We start from the raw sequence: 12,714 nt of genomic DNA on the forward strand, positions 1-12,714 counted from the left end.
TGGACCTTTAACATTTGTATTTGAGTACCCCTGGTTTAGATAGTTCACTTTAGTCGAAGTTATCTCAGTGGGTCTCAAACGTTTTGATCACAATTTATGTAAACAAATATTTCCAAGGCACACCTTTATAATTATTAGGATAAATAAAAACAGGTTTGAAATCATTGCAATGTATACTATAGGACAGTAAACCAAAAACATGGTTTAAAACTGGAGAGATTTTCTAAAATATACATAAATAAATAAATGTTAACTGGTAAAATAAGATATGAATGAACAACACAAATAAAATAAGTTACATGTATTTGTTATTGGCTATGGTAGGTTATTGGAAATATTCATATACCTACTTATTTGATTAATAAAATGCAAACCGATCTTTTTCATATGGGTGTTTAGAGTTGTACCCCCTAGATCAGTCTCTAATTGGGCGCTCAAAGTGCACCAGATTGAAACATTTTACTTTAAAATGATAAAAAATAATCATCAGTCGGCGTCCTCGGGTCCAGTTCGGGTGCCAGTTGGGTCCACTTTCGCCAGCCCACCCTGGAGGCCCCTGCAGGAGGGAGGACACCACTAACAAGTCGGGAGGACTGGAACCCTGTGCGGGAGGACCGGAATCCTGTTGGGGAGGAACAGAACCCTGTGGTTGAGGACACGAACCCTGTGGTGGGGGTCAATGGACGAATTGCAGGAGCCTCGCAAGGAAAACTATCCGCCGAGGGACCAGCCTCTCTTTCCGGGGGCCTGCCTGGTCCCCCAGTGACTTCAGACGCGGTGGCTGTGTCTGAGTCTCCAAGGGAAGAGTCGGTAGCACCGTCGACAGGGGGTGGACGTTCGGGCCGACAGCGGAAGCTACCGGTGTGGTCTCGAGATTACAAAATTGCACCGTAGTGACTCGAGGACGAGTCTTTTTGGACAAGAGGGGGGAAAGTGTGATGTGAATGTCCCTGCATGGTCACTGATTAACTGAACTGAAACAGGTGTGTTAATCAGCGGAGGGACTCACAGCTGGGAAACTGACAGCTGAGAGAGAAAAGGCAGTGGAGAACTGTGAATGGAGGTTGGAGGATGCTACATGTGACTCGGCACTGTTTTGGGTGGGAGGGTGTCGTTCGCAGCGGATAGAACTGCCGGCGACGAAGACAGCCAGACAGGAAAGACGTTCGAGTGTCAGGGCCGGGGTTTTAGTGAGTGCGAGCCGCGATCCCTCCTTATGCACGGCGGTGCCCAAGCAACACGGACACCAGCTGTGACTTAGTTCAAGTCGTCCGGCGAAGTCGATCCCCGGGGAGTTGGACGGCGTCCCAAGCGTAGACCCCAGGGGAGGGTCTCGCCAACTGGCGAGTTACGTATACTCATTTATATTGTTGTATGTCAGATTTTAGAAGTATTTTACAGTGTATGGAAGGAGAGCAGCAGGGCAGAGGCTACCACGAATTGGAGCTCTCGCCCTAAATTGTTGGTTGGGTCATTGCAGTGTGGGTGTGCTGTGTGTGTTCATAATTGCTTAGTTGTGTGCCTCCGGCAGAAGGTGTTTGCATGCCGTGTTCTTAGTGTGGTGTGCCGCGTTAAATGCTAGTAAAACTAGCCCTGCTGAAGTGTATTTAAAAGTGGACTCCACAGTCTAGTGGGGGTTTCAGGTGCCCCGTGGACTCGCTTCCTCTTATTCTCTCCTCTCCTCTTACCAGTGAACTGTTGTGGGTAAAATAAAGATTGTCCTATATTTTGTACAAAGCTGCCTCTGTATTTATTAGAAGGTTCTGACAAAGTGGTAGTGTTTCCTGCCAGACCTGAGCGAATCCAATATATATTACATTATTTTTGCACTACTTGAGAAATACTAATAACTATACTATGCATAACCTATATTTCAATTCGATTTTTAAAAAATAAATGTATATGCAGCTTATTTTATTCCTGCCTAATGCTTAACTATTTTGTTTGTGTTTATTTTTCTTTGACCAGAAACACATCACACACTGATGAAAGGGATGTTCTCAGAAGGATAAAGCTTGTGCCAGAGCTGGCGGGGCGCATAAACAATCAATGTGCGGAACACCTGTTCTCAGGAATGAGGAAAAACTATTACTTTTTGAACATGACAACACCCTTAACACACATATTTCTGCAAAGAAATATACTACACCACTACAATGTGACAAAAAACAACAAAGCGAAAGACCAACACAGAAAAATCCTCCCAGCAGATATGGAAATACAGCTTGATGTCAATGGGAGGATATCATTAGGTGAAGCATTTCTTAGAATCATTATGTTCTTGTTCTTTTATGTGGTTATCTGGAGATATCTACTAAAAAATAATATTATTTAATTTCAACAGCTTCACAAGTTGGGATGGCCACTGCATTTCAGAACACCACAGAGATGGTCAGGAGCAACAGGAGTGTAAGTTATCTGCTTGATATTGACAACTTGTATTCATACAAGTCATACTGTATAAAGACATACATTTTGTGTTGTTGATTTTTTATCAAGTGAATGATGCCAAGGACCAGGAAGACTTTACTAGTATCAACACAATTATGGCAAGCAAAGGTTGCTGGGGACGGGAGCTTCAGGAGGTTAAAAAAAAACAAGTAAAGTGAACTAGTCAGCAGTTCAAAATATTGTATGTATGCTAAATATGACTTAAAAGGCCGGTTTTCATTTTCTTTTTTCTTCCTTTAGCTGGCACAGGTTCTGGACAAGACCCAAAGTCCAAACACACATCTAGCCTTTGTGAGCAAGATGGTTCTCACGCGGTCAAATCTTTGGAGTTTGGGTTTGGCTAATGACATGGATGGGATGGTAATCAGAGTGATCACGCTCTTTGTTTCTTGTACTTTTTCTAACTGATTTTGTTTTAATTGTTGGCATGTTTCATGTACTCTGTATTTTACTGACTGTGTGTTTGTATTCTGCCAGATCCTGAACAGCTGTCTTACAGTTATTGAGAAGGTATTGAAGCTGTTCTAAAATGTGTAAATATATGTATAAAACATACTATATTATACCAAACAATGATAAGATATTACATTATGAAACTACATCTGTTACAGAGAGTAGATGGCGTGTTTGCTGCCAACAGCCAAGTTATAGCTGCCTGTTTTCAACCATCTTCGCTGAATCCGATGCAACAACTGCCGGTATTTTTATCATGATTATCCATGTTGCTGCTCCATATTCTTGTACCAACTCATTACTGTAGTCACATCAACACAACTGTTTTTTTGCTTTACCAGGAAAATGCAGCAAATCTCCAATGGCTTCTCCTTCCAGTGTGGGAACTTGGACACTGGACACTCTGTGTAAGTACATGTAGTTCAGTCTTTGCTATTGTTTGTTTACTGTACAATGAAGTTTGCCATGCCAAAAATAATGTTTCTATCTTTAAATTCAATGCTTAATTTAGTTGTATAATACAGATCCTACTACTTTATAATATAATGTTTGTATGTCAAAGTATACCTGTTGATATTGGAACGTGTGATATTAACAGATACTGAGGACACAAGCTAGGGAGATTTTCTTTCTAGATCCCCTCCGTGGCACTGTCTGGAGAGATGATAGTCGCACCAAACCATTCAGGTTTTTTGGCTCACAGTTACATCAGATCCGGACAGTGGTAGTTCTGTTTTAGACCACTTCTCTATCTTTTTTTAATCTATGGCTCTGTTTTATTTGAACTAACATGGGATACATTGTATTAAATAAAAGGCATTGATGCCACTTGACAGCGCGGCGGTTCTGTTTTACCCCTTAATGACTTTTTTTGGAGGTCCAAGTTTGTTCCTGTTCCAACAGTGTTCAAAGATTTTCTGCATGATTTTCGAGTACTTATAAAGTTGAATTAAATTGTACTTATTCTTAACTTTCACATGCATTGTATTCACAGAAACCTTGCTCAGAGCTTGTGCCCTGGGCCTTGGGCAAGTCTTGGTGTGGATGATGTCCAGGTTAGATTTGTTAAAATTATTCTACTGAAGAGTATGATGTAATTGACAAGGGTTCTCGGACAACTGTGGGGTGTTTGTTTTGATGGTAAGATACTGGATATACAGTATACATATAGTATATATATTCTGTTTATAATAATGCTTTCAGCATGCTATGCACTCCATTATTAGTGATTTATTTATATCCAAAACAACATTCGCGGAGGAATATTATTTGTCAATGAACACCATAGCATCACAACAACCTAACATAATATACTATTTCTTTATTTACAGTACGCATTTTACACTGTGGCAAGAGCCCAATTTGATTTCAATGAGGTATGTATAAATAAGGGTTTAATATTTCAGTTTTTCATTGATATCACGTGTGGATACAAGACTTTTCAGGACATATGTTGTTGACCCATCTGGTTGTGTGCTTTTTATATTCCAAGACAAACATGCAGCAAATTAGGCACTGGTGGTGCCTAGTCCTCCTCAAAAACTTTCCCATGCCGTATGTTTCTTTAATTTTACAATTGACATTTGCATTCTTGAAACTATTTGTTACACTGTAACCAGACTATATCATTTTTAAAGAATGTTTTTAATGTTTGTCTTTCATTCACCAAGGTCTGAACAAGAGAGGTCGCAAGACTGCAAGAGGCGACGGGAGGAAAAGGCAATGCAGGTAGAAGTTGTTGAATCACAAATGATAAAGTCTTGAACCAGTGTGAGTGTTAAACATTTAACCTCTCTTTGTCAAATATATTTCAGGATGAAGAGGTTGAGAGGTTCCACAAAAGAAGCAGGCCATAATTTGAGATGGGGTCATGAGTGACCGCTGCTGGGAGGGAAGTGTTACAATCAGCTGTATTAGGTTCACTAATGCCTCAAAATGTATTAGTTGTCACGATCTGTCTGTGTATTATTTTGTCCTGTCTTGTCTGTTGCTTTCCGTGTTCAATAAAATTGAAAGTCCTGAATTGAAAGCGTTTCTTAAGTAAAAGAGTATAAGTATTATCAGCTAAATGTACTTGAAGTATCAAACGTAGAAGTAAAGTATGCGGAATGGCTCTGTTCACAGTATTATATTACCATTGATATTATCCTGCCAATTCTATCAATTTGTCAATACGATGGCACTTTTTTAATATATTTTTTAAAATACTGGTAGGAAAATGCAGTTGTTACGAACTCAGACACTTAGGATGTAGGACCCAATAGCACGACCCGGGAGACAGAGGTAAAGTATTTGTAAGATACTTTATTTTCCAAATACAGCATTGACAAACAAAAAAGGTAACTATCAAATCTCAAGCCGAGATGACAAAAATAGAGAACAAAAAAAATGAAAGCGCTCACATAGTGAGGAATCAAACTTTTCAAAAGCACAAGTAGCATAGACCTGACCATAGCAAGAGACAATACGAACTGACGTGGAACACTGGGAGACAGGGTAATTTAAACTCATGATAATGAGAAACAGGTGGGAACAATCAGGGGCGGGACTGACGCTGATGAGCACAGGAGACACAGAAAGGATGCCAGGTGAAAACAATCGGGAAGCCTGTAATGAGAGAGAAATGGTGAGTGAGAAAACAAACAAAACAACATGAACCTGAACCTCCCTAGCATTTCTGTCGGTGCACAACAGTACCCCCCCCCCTCTAGGGCCGACACCTGATGGCCCAGGCTGATTGTAAAAGTCGTGGATAAGAGTCTTGTCTACGATAAATGAAGCAGCTATCCATCTCCTAGCCTCAGGACCGTAACCCCTCCAGTCTACCAGGAATTGCTTCCCCCTCCCCCTATTACAGACCTTCAGTAGCTTACGGACCTTGTAAACCTCACCCCCTTCAAAGAACTGGGGCGGTGGAGGGGGCTTGGAGGCGGGAACAAGTGTGCTCTCACACACCGGCTTGATTTTACTGACGTGAAACGTCGGATGCACTCTCATATTCCTGGGGAGTTGCAAGCGTACAGACATCGGGTTGATGACTCTGGACACCGGAAAAGGACCCACAAATCTCGGAGCCAGTTTCTTTAAGGCGACATGGAGTGGTAAGTCCTTAGTGGAAAGCCAAACCTTTTGGCTCGGTCTGTAGGAGAGAGCGACCCTGCGATGGACGTCTGCAACAGCCTTCATCCGAGCTGAACTTCGGAGAAGAGACTGGCGAGCACCAGCCCAAACTCGGCGACAACGTCTGATCATGGCATGAGCCGATGGAACCATCACCTCTTCCTCGTTGTTAGGGAAAAGCGGAGGCTGGAAACCATTGACACAATGGAATGGAGAGAGACGGGTGGTCTGGTTCCGGGAGACGAGACAAAGTAGCGTAGTCTCTAGTTCTTGGTTCAGACGCTCCAACTGTCCATTTGGCTGAGGGTGATATCCTGATGACAAGCTGAAGGTGAGTCAACAAAACTCAAAACTCCTTCCAGAAAACGGAAATGAATTGTGGACCCCTGTCGGAAACAATGTCATCAGGAAATCCATGGATCCTGAATACGTGATTCATCATGACCTCTGCGGTGACTTTGGCAGAGGGAAGCTTGGTCAATGGGATGAAGTGAGCCATCTTTGAAAATCGATCCACCACTGTTAGAACCGTAGTCTTGCCTCTGGATGAAGGAAATCCATTGAAATGTTAGCCTTTCTTATATATTCCAGATTTTTGTGATCTGTCCAGACTAAAAACAGCTGCTCTGCCCCCTCTAGCCAGTGTCTCCATTCCTCAAGGGCAGCTTTTACAGCTAACAGTTCCTTGTTTCCCCCGTCATAATTCCGCTCTGCTGTTGTCAACTTCCGCGACAGGTAAGCACATGGATGCATCTTGTTGTCTTCTACAGAACGTTGAGACAGTGCTCCTCCAATTCCCTCATTGGAAGCATCAACCTTGACCATAAACTGGCGCTGGGGATCTGGAATGGTGAGTATGGGAGCTGATGTGAATCTCTCTCTGAGGCGTTGGAAAGCGATGTCCGCCTGGGGAGTCCACTTGAAAGGAACCTTAGGAGAAGTCAGAACATGCAGAGGGGCAGCAACAGAACTGAAATTCCTAATAAACTTCCTGTAGAAGTTAGCAAATCCTAGAACTGCTGAACCTTCTTCCTGGAGTCTGGTGTGGGCCACTGGGATACTGCACTGATTTTAGCAGGATCCATTTGGATATGATTAGGTAAGATTATGTATCTTAAGAAAGACACCTCTTCTGTGTGGAACTCACATTTCTCTGCCTTGACATCAGTGGCGGCGCCAGAGACTTTCTCATTCTGAAATTCTGAGAGGGTGAGGCAGATAGTCACAGAAAACAGAACAAAAATCGACAACTACTCTACTCTCTGCTCACTCCTTTCCTGCCCACACATATGCTCCATCAAGGACGGTGCTACAGGCCGCAAGGCATTGCACTTAGAACTACAATATAAGCATGTTAATGTTAATCTAACAGCTCCGGCGATCCACTAGCACCCCCCCACCCCCATTTTGAATTTTGAAATGCTCCCGATTTCTGAGGTCTCAAGGTTGGCAAGTATGACTGCAACACTTCCCACACACACACAGAGTGTACCCGCGACTGTTACAATGAAGGCTCGGTAATCAGCTCACGGCATATAGGTGTAAGCAGGGGTAAAGTGCTATTTTTACAAGTGGGGAGTAGACCTCACCTCCTTTAGGAGGGTCCTCACCTCCTCTAGTGGTGTCCGGGGGCATGCTCCCCTGGGAAGATCTTTTTTTTAAATATTGAAGTTAAAATCATCAATCTGGTGCACTTTGAGAGCAAAATGAAGAGATCTATGGATACATCTCTCAACATACATATGAAACAGAACTGTAAACAGATTTACTATTTCTTTATAGATATTTTACAAATCACTCCCGTTTTAAAACAAACCGTTTGAGACCCACTGAGATAACTAGACTAAAGTTAACTATCTAAACACTGAGTCCTTTACTCCACCTGAGCTGAGGTTATCTGAGACTCTCAGTCTGACAGGAGAGAGGTCTCCCTCCACTTTGTTGTTGAAAAAGCTCCTTATATCCGTTAGCTTGGCTAGCTAGCACCAGATGCTAACCACAACGATCTCCGGTAGAGACCCACCGGTGCTAGCACACGCACACAAAATAGCTCGTGCCACACACACACACAGAGCAGAGCTGGAATGAAACACAGAGAGCCAGAAGTAAGCTACTTGTACTCACAAGGCCTATTATGTGCAGAATCCCTCTCGCTTTCAGGTGGTTTTGATTGAGTGTCCACACGTGGACATTTAAGGACTAAAAAACGATCCATTTGTCACTTTGCTGTTAGCCAATAATTTGGCGCTTCAGCTAACAGGAAGTCACTCAAGTGTCACAAAGTAATTTAGCCTATGGGTAGTTCAAAAATCTAATGGGTGCTGGCCATTGGCCTAATCACCTGTGTTGGCTTTATGTTTTTGGTCAAACATTTGTTTGTTTCACATTTCCATTGATGTAATCAATAATCTTTCTAATTGAATTTAATAAAAAAAAAGAAAAACAATTCAAAAGAAAAAAAATATATATTTCTTGGGGGTGCTTAGGGGGTGCTTTGGCAATCCTGGGGGGTGCTTCAGCACTTCCTAGCTCCCCCCTGGCGCCGCCCCTGCTTGACATATAGCTGATTGTCAAGCAGTTTCTGCAAAACCTGGCGGACATGGTTAACACTGAAATATTCAAAAATTCCAGCAAAACCTCTTTCATAAAAGCTTGAAACACAGCTGGTGCATTGCATAGTCCAAAAGGCATTATTAGGTACTCATAGTGACCACTCTGAGTGTTGAATCCTTTCTTCCACTCATCCCCTTTTCTTATTCTAACCAAGTGATATGCATTTCTTAAATCTAGCTTGGTGAATATCTTGGCAGTTCAAAAGCAGATGACATGAGTGGCAGAGGATAGCGGTTCTTCACCGTAATGTCATTTAGTGGACTGTAGTCTATGCAAGGTCTCAGAGACCCGTCTTTCTTTCCCACAAAGAAAGATCCCGCTCCGGCTGGAGAAGATGAAGGACGGATAATCCCTGATTTGAGTGAAGAGGAGATGTATTCGTCCATTGCTGCTCTCTCAGGTCTCAAAATCGAGTAAAGTCTCCCCTTGGGAATGGGGGCTCCCGGTAAGAGATCAATGGGACAGTCAAAATCTCAGTGAGGAGGTAGCGACAGGGCTTTGGACTTGTTAAACGCTTCCTTTAAATCATGGTAGCAGGGAGGTACCTTCTGTAGATCAGGATAGTCAGGGTGATCAATAATGATTCTACTAGAGTCTGTTGGTGCATTAACAGGTTGTGAAAGTTTACACCTGCCAATACAATCCTCTCCCCATTCCTTAATTTTCCCTGAACGCCAATCAATGTGAGGATTGTGGGTCTTCAGCCATGGAAACCCCAAGATAATCGGGTGCTGAACCGACTCAAAAATATGAAATTGCATGCTCTCTGTATGGTCCTTATTCACAGTAATCTGAATGGGCTCAGTGCAATGGGTAACTGTGAACAACAAGTGGCCAAGGCACTGGCATTAACAGGCTGAGATAGCAGAACAGTCTTTATTTCTAGCCGAATGACTATGCCCCAGTCCATAAGGCTTTCGTCAGCCCCTGAGTCTATTAATATTGACAAAAACAACCGACCGTCGGGGTAGCATTTGCCGGGGAGCGTTCTCATGGCGTCTATTATCAACGCTATGGGAGGTCTATGAAGGTCTATGGGACGCCCTGCCCGTTGAAAACTGACTTCCAAGGGGTACCCTGTACGTAATAGAGTGGCGAAGTCACGCCCATCTACTATTTCGGAAAAATTATGCATTGAAGTCAATGGAGAGAGAAAGATTATCTTTCGATCCCGTTTGAATTGTGCCACGAATTACACATATGATGCCTTAAAAAATAATTTCCATGTCAAAAAAGTCACAGTTTGGCGTAAAACTGTTGAAATATAAGACTATGAAAAATACGCAACTAGAAAGACTACAAATCCCAGATCCCATTCTGGGTCACGTAAGTGATGTCATAGCCGATAATGCTCCAATTGGTTGCGACTCGCAATTAAAGCAAAGAAGAAGAAGATGTCATAACTGATTTACTCCTCCTAATATAAGAGATTGCTAAAATAAATACACTTTTACAAGATGCCTTTGTGCTTTGTACCAAGTTGTAATCACAACAGTAATAATACCTCTTGCTCGTTCTTTCGCTTCCCGTCTGATAAAAGGACCAGGAGTCGCTGGATCAAACACATCAGGTAAAATACATGTTGTGCATCGAACATAGTCAAGTTAGCTACCTAGCTAGTAGCAAGCACATTAGTTAGCCATGCCATTTTTATTAGCCTTAACATGAAGAAACATAAGTAAACCAAAATGTTAAACAGTAAGAGTAGTCATGATGTTAAGTATTTTGTGAAAGCTTTGAAGAGTACTGTCACACCGGTGTGATCATTCTATAATACACCGTTTAAGCCCGGGTACACCCTCCGCCGGGATCCCCGGGGCAGGGGCTGATGCTAATGTAGGCTAACGGCGATCTTTTTTCTACTTCATGCTATCTGCACAAATGGTTAACATTGAACATTAAAAATACCAGGCAGTTCAGGGAGAGTCGAAGGAAGGCAGGCAGCTTTGCATGACATTCTTCTGGACGTGTTTCATTGTGATGATAGTGAGAGTGAGTCAATCTTTTTGTTGGAAAGACAGTAGTTGAGTGATTACTGAGAGAAAATTATTCAGAGATAATTATTCAAAGTTTTTCAAAGTGTTGTTACTTTAAAGTGTTGTTACTGACTTTTTTCTCTTTTATTGTCTTTACTTCACCTGTAACTCTGCTGAGACCTTGAGAAACATGCACACTGGACTGACCTGCTCTGGCAACCTGATTTCCACTGTACGTATTTGGTTATGATATATTATTTATATACATCAAAGGCACACTGCACCCCCCATAGACACACATGTATTGATTGTGATATTTTGCATAGTCATGTGAAATCATCTTTACACACTTGAAAACTGTGAGCAGCAACTTTTTTTGAAATTTAAATGTTTAATATCCGATAATAAAGTTGATCTGTTTTCTTTATTCTTCTCTCTTCCCAGCTCCATCCATCACCATTCTCTGTTCCTGCAGGTCCTGCTTGCTAATCAATGCTCATATTTTTTTAAACAATTACAAATAAAATCAATGTATTGTATCACATGAAGTTGTGCTTCATTCTGAGTCAACAACCAATATTTGTGTTTCCAACATTCATTGAAGTTGAAATGGTATTACAGGGCAGTCAATATGAAATAAAACCATTTAACTGTACTTTTTATACATTTATTTTGGGTTGGTGGTGGCCCTGGACTTAGGCACTTAGTTACCCCCGTTTTGCTCCAGGGGGACTGTCCCTGAAATGAGTTAAATGTAAGTCGCTCTGGATAAACACATAAATAAATAAGCACATACATAAATAAATTCATTCTGCCTTCAACTGCAAAATGATTGTGGACTGCAACGACATCCATGTAGCTGCCCCCCAGTAAGATGAACCAAGTAACGTTGACATATTCAACATACAGCTGTGCTCTTAAGTTTACGTGCATAATTTGTGAAATATTGGTAATTTTTTTTGAAAGAATGACTGATGATGCAGAAAACTTATTTTATTTAGGAACAGTGGTCAGGTGAAGCCATTTATCACTACATATACGTGTCACACACAAAAGGCCAAACACACTGTTTGGCATTTTAAGAGCTCTGTCTTACTTCCTCGATCTTGTTCCTCTTCTACCTGGAAATAAAGACAACTAAAACACACACAAGCCGAATGTTAAAAGTGCTTCACAAGATAAATAGAAGAGTGCAGACTGTTTAAACTATGGCTAGGGGGACTATTTGGCAGGTTTAAATTATTATTAGTAATTCATTATATCTTTATATATATCATGTGTAGTTTATTACTTAAATCAACGCTGTCTACATTAGGAAAACACATACCAGTGTACCAGAGGGAAACACATACCAGTGTAACAGCTGTGCCTATAACCAAACAAATTGACAAGATAACCAACATCCTTGAATCTTCACACAGCAAACAAACTCAAAGGACACAACGAGGTGTAAAAGGAGATCACACATACAGTATAGTCGATATAAAACTGGCCACTTCAATCCGAAGAGCAACTAAAACAAAACACGAGAGTGTACCTTGTTAGCTAATGTTAGCTAGCTGTCATTAACGTTACACATTACACAGTGGTGTAGTGGTCCCTGGAGAAGTGGGTATACTCTTAGTTTTGCAATTTTTTTTAAGCAGCCCATAGTGCAAAGGATTATCGCCCTGTTTTATAGTGACATACTCTATTTAGTTCACCCCAAAAATATTAACCCAGTATAGTTACTCAGTATTACTTACACACAGTGGTGGACAGTAACGAAGTAAATGTAATTCGTTACTGTACTTAAGTACTTTTTTGAAGTATCTGTACTTTACTTAAGTATTTCCATTTTGGGGGACTTTTTACTTTTACTCCACTACATTTCAAAGTAAAATATCTTACTTTTACTCCACTACATTACGGGACATCTGTCGTTCCTTCTCATGAGTGAATTATTTGTTATATAAATAAGTAGAGCGTTCCACAAGGTTTAGGAGTGTGTTTATGGGAATTTTTGACCATTCTTCCAGAGGCGCATTTGTGAGGTAATTTAACCAAGAGATTTTGGACAATTCCATACTCCCAACTTTGAAAACAGTTTGGGAATGGCCCC

At 41.4% G+C, this 12,714-nt stretch overlaps 2 protein-coding genes and 1 long non-coding RNA gene across 10 annotated transcripts in view; 1 reads left to right on the top strand and 2 right to left on the bottom strand.

Annotated features, from left to right (window-relative positions):
* LOC307031005 (uncharacterized protein) overlaps positions 1-12,714 on the bottom strand; it is a 131,292-nt gene that overhangs the window by 88,808 nt on the left and 29,770 nt on the right. The window lies entirely within an intron of this gene.
* On the bottom strand, positions 1,201-2,106 carry LOC307032273. Its single transcript, XR_013806207.1, has 2 exons — positions 1,966-2,106; positions 1,201-1,340 (listed from the first exon to the last, which is right to left on the bottom strand). It is a non-coding gene; the product is annotated as an uncharacterized lncRNA (long non-coding RNA).
* LOC307032272 (uncharacterized protein) lies at positions 1,209-4,927 on the top strand. 8 transcript variants are annotated; one of them, XR_013806200.1, is made up of 12 exons: positions 1,209-1,347; positions 2,345-2,409; positions 2,500-2,600; positions 2,692-2,811; positions 2,929-2,961; positions 3,063-3,149; positions 3,246-3,311; positions 3,899-3,959; positions 4,236-4,280; positions 4,397-4,458; positions 4,575-4,632; positions 4,719-4,927. XR_013806200.1 is itself a non-coding variant. In XM_079670131.1 (11 exons), exons 6-11 carry the CDS (start codon positions 3,250-3,252, stop codon positions 4,758-4,760), a joined length of 330 nt encoding a protein of 109 aa, XP_079526257.1. In that variant the 5' UTR covers positions 2,113-2,252; positions 2,345-2,409; positions 2,692-2,811; positions 2,929-2,961; positions 3,063-3,149; positions 3,246-3,249; the 3' UTR covers positions 4,761-4,927. The 8 variants fall into 8 exon arrangements, 1 of the variants encoding a protein (XP_079526257.1); XR_013806202.1 differs by having other exon boundaries at positions 1,210-1,343; XR_013806206.1 differs by lacking the exon at positions 1,209-1,347 and adding an exon at positions 2,113-2,252.

The sequence above is a fragment of the Notothenia rossii genome (genome assembly GCF_949606895.1).
Source record: "Notothenia rossii genome assembly, chromosome: 3".
Taxonomy (NCBI): Eukaryota; Metazoa; Chordata; class Actinopteri; order Perciformes; family Nototheniidae; genus Notothenia; species Notothenia rossii.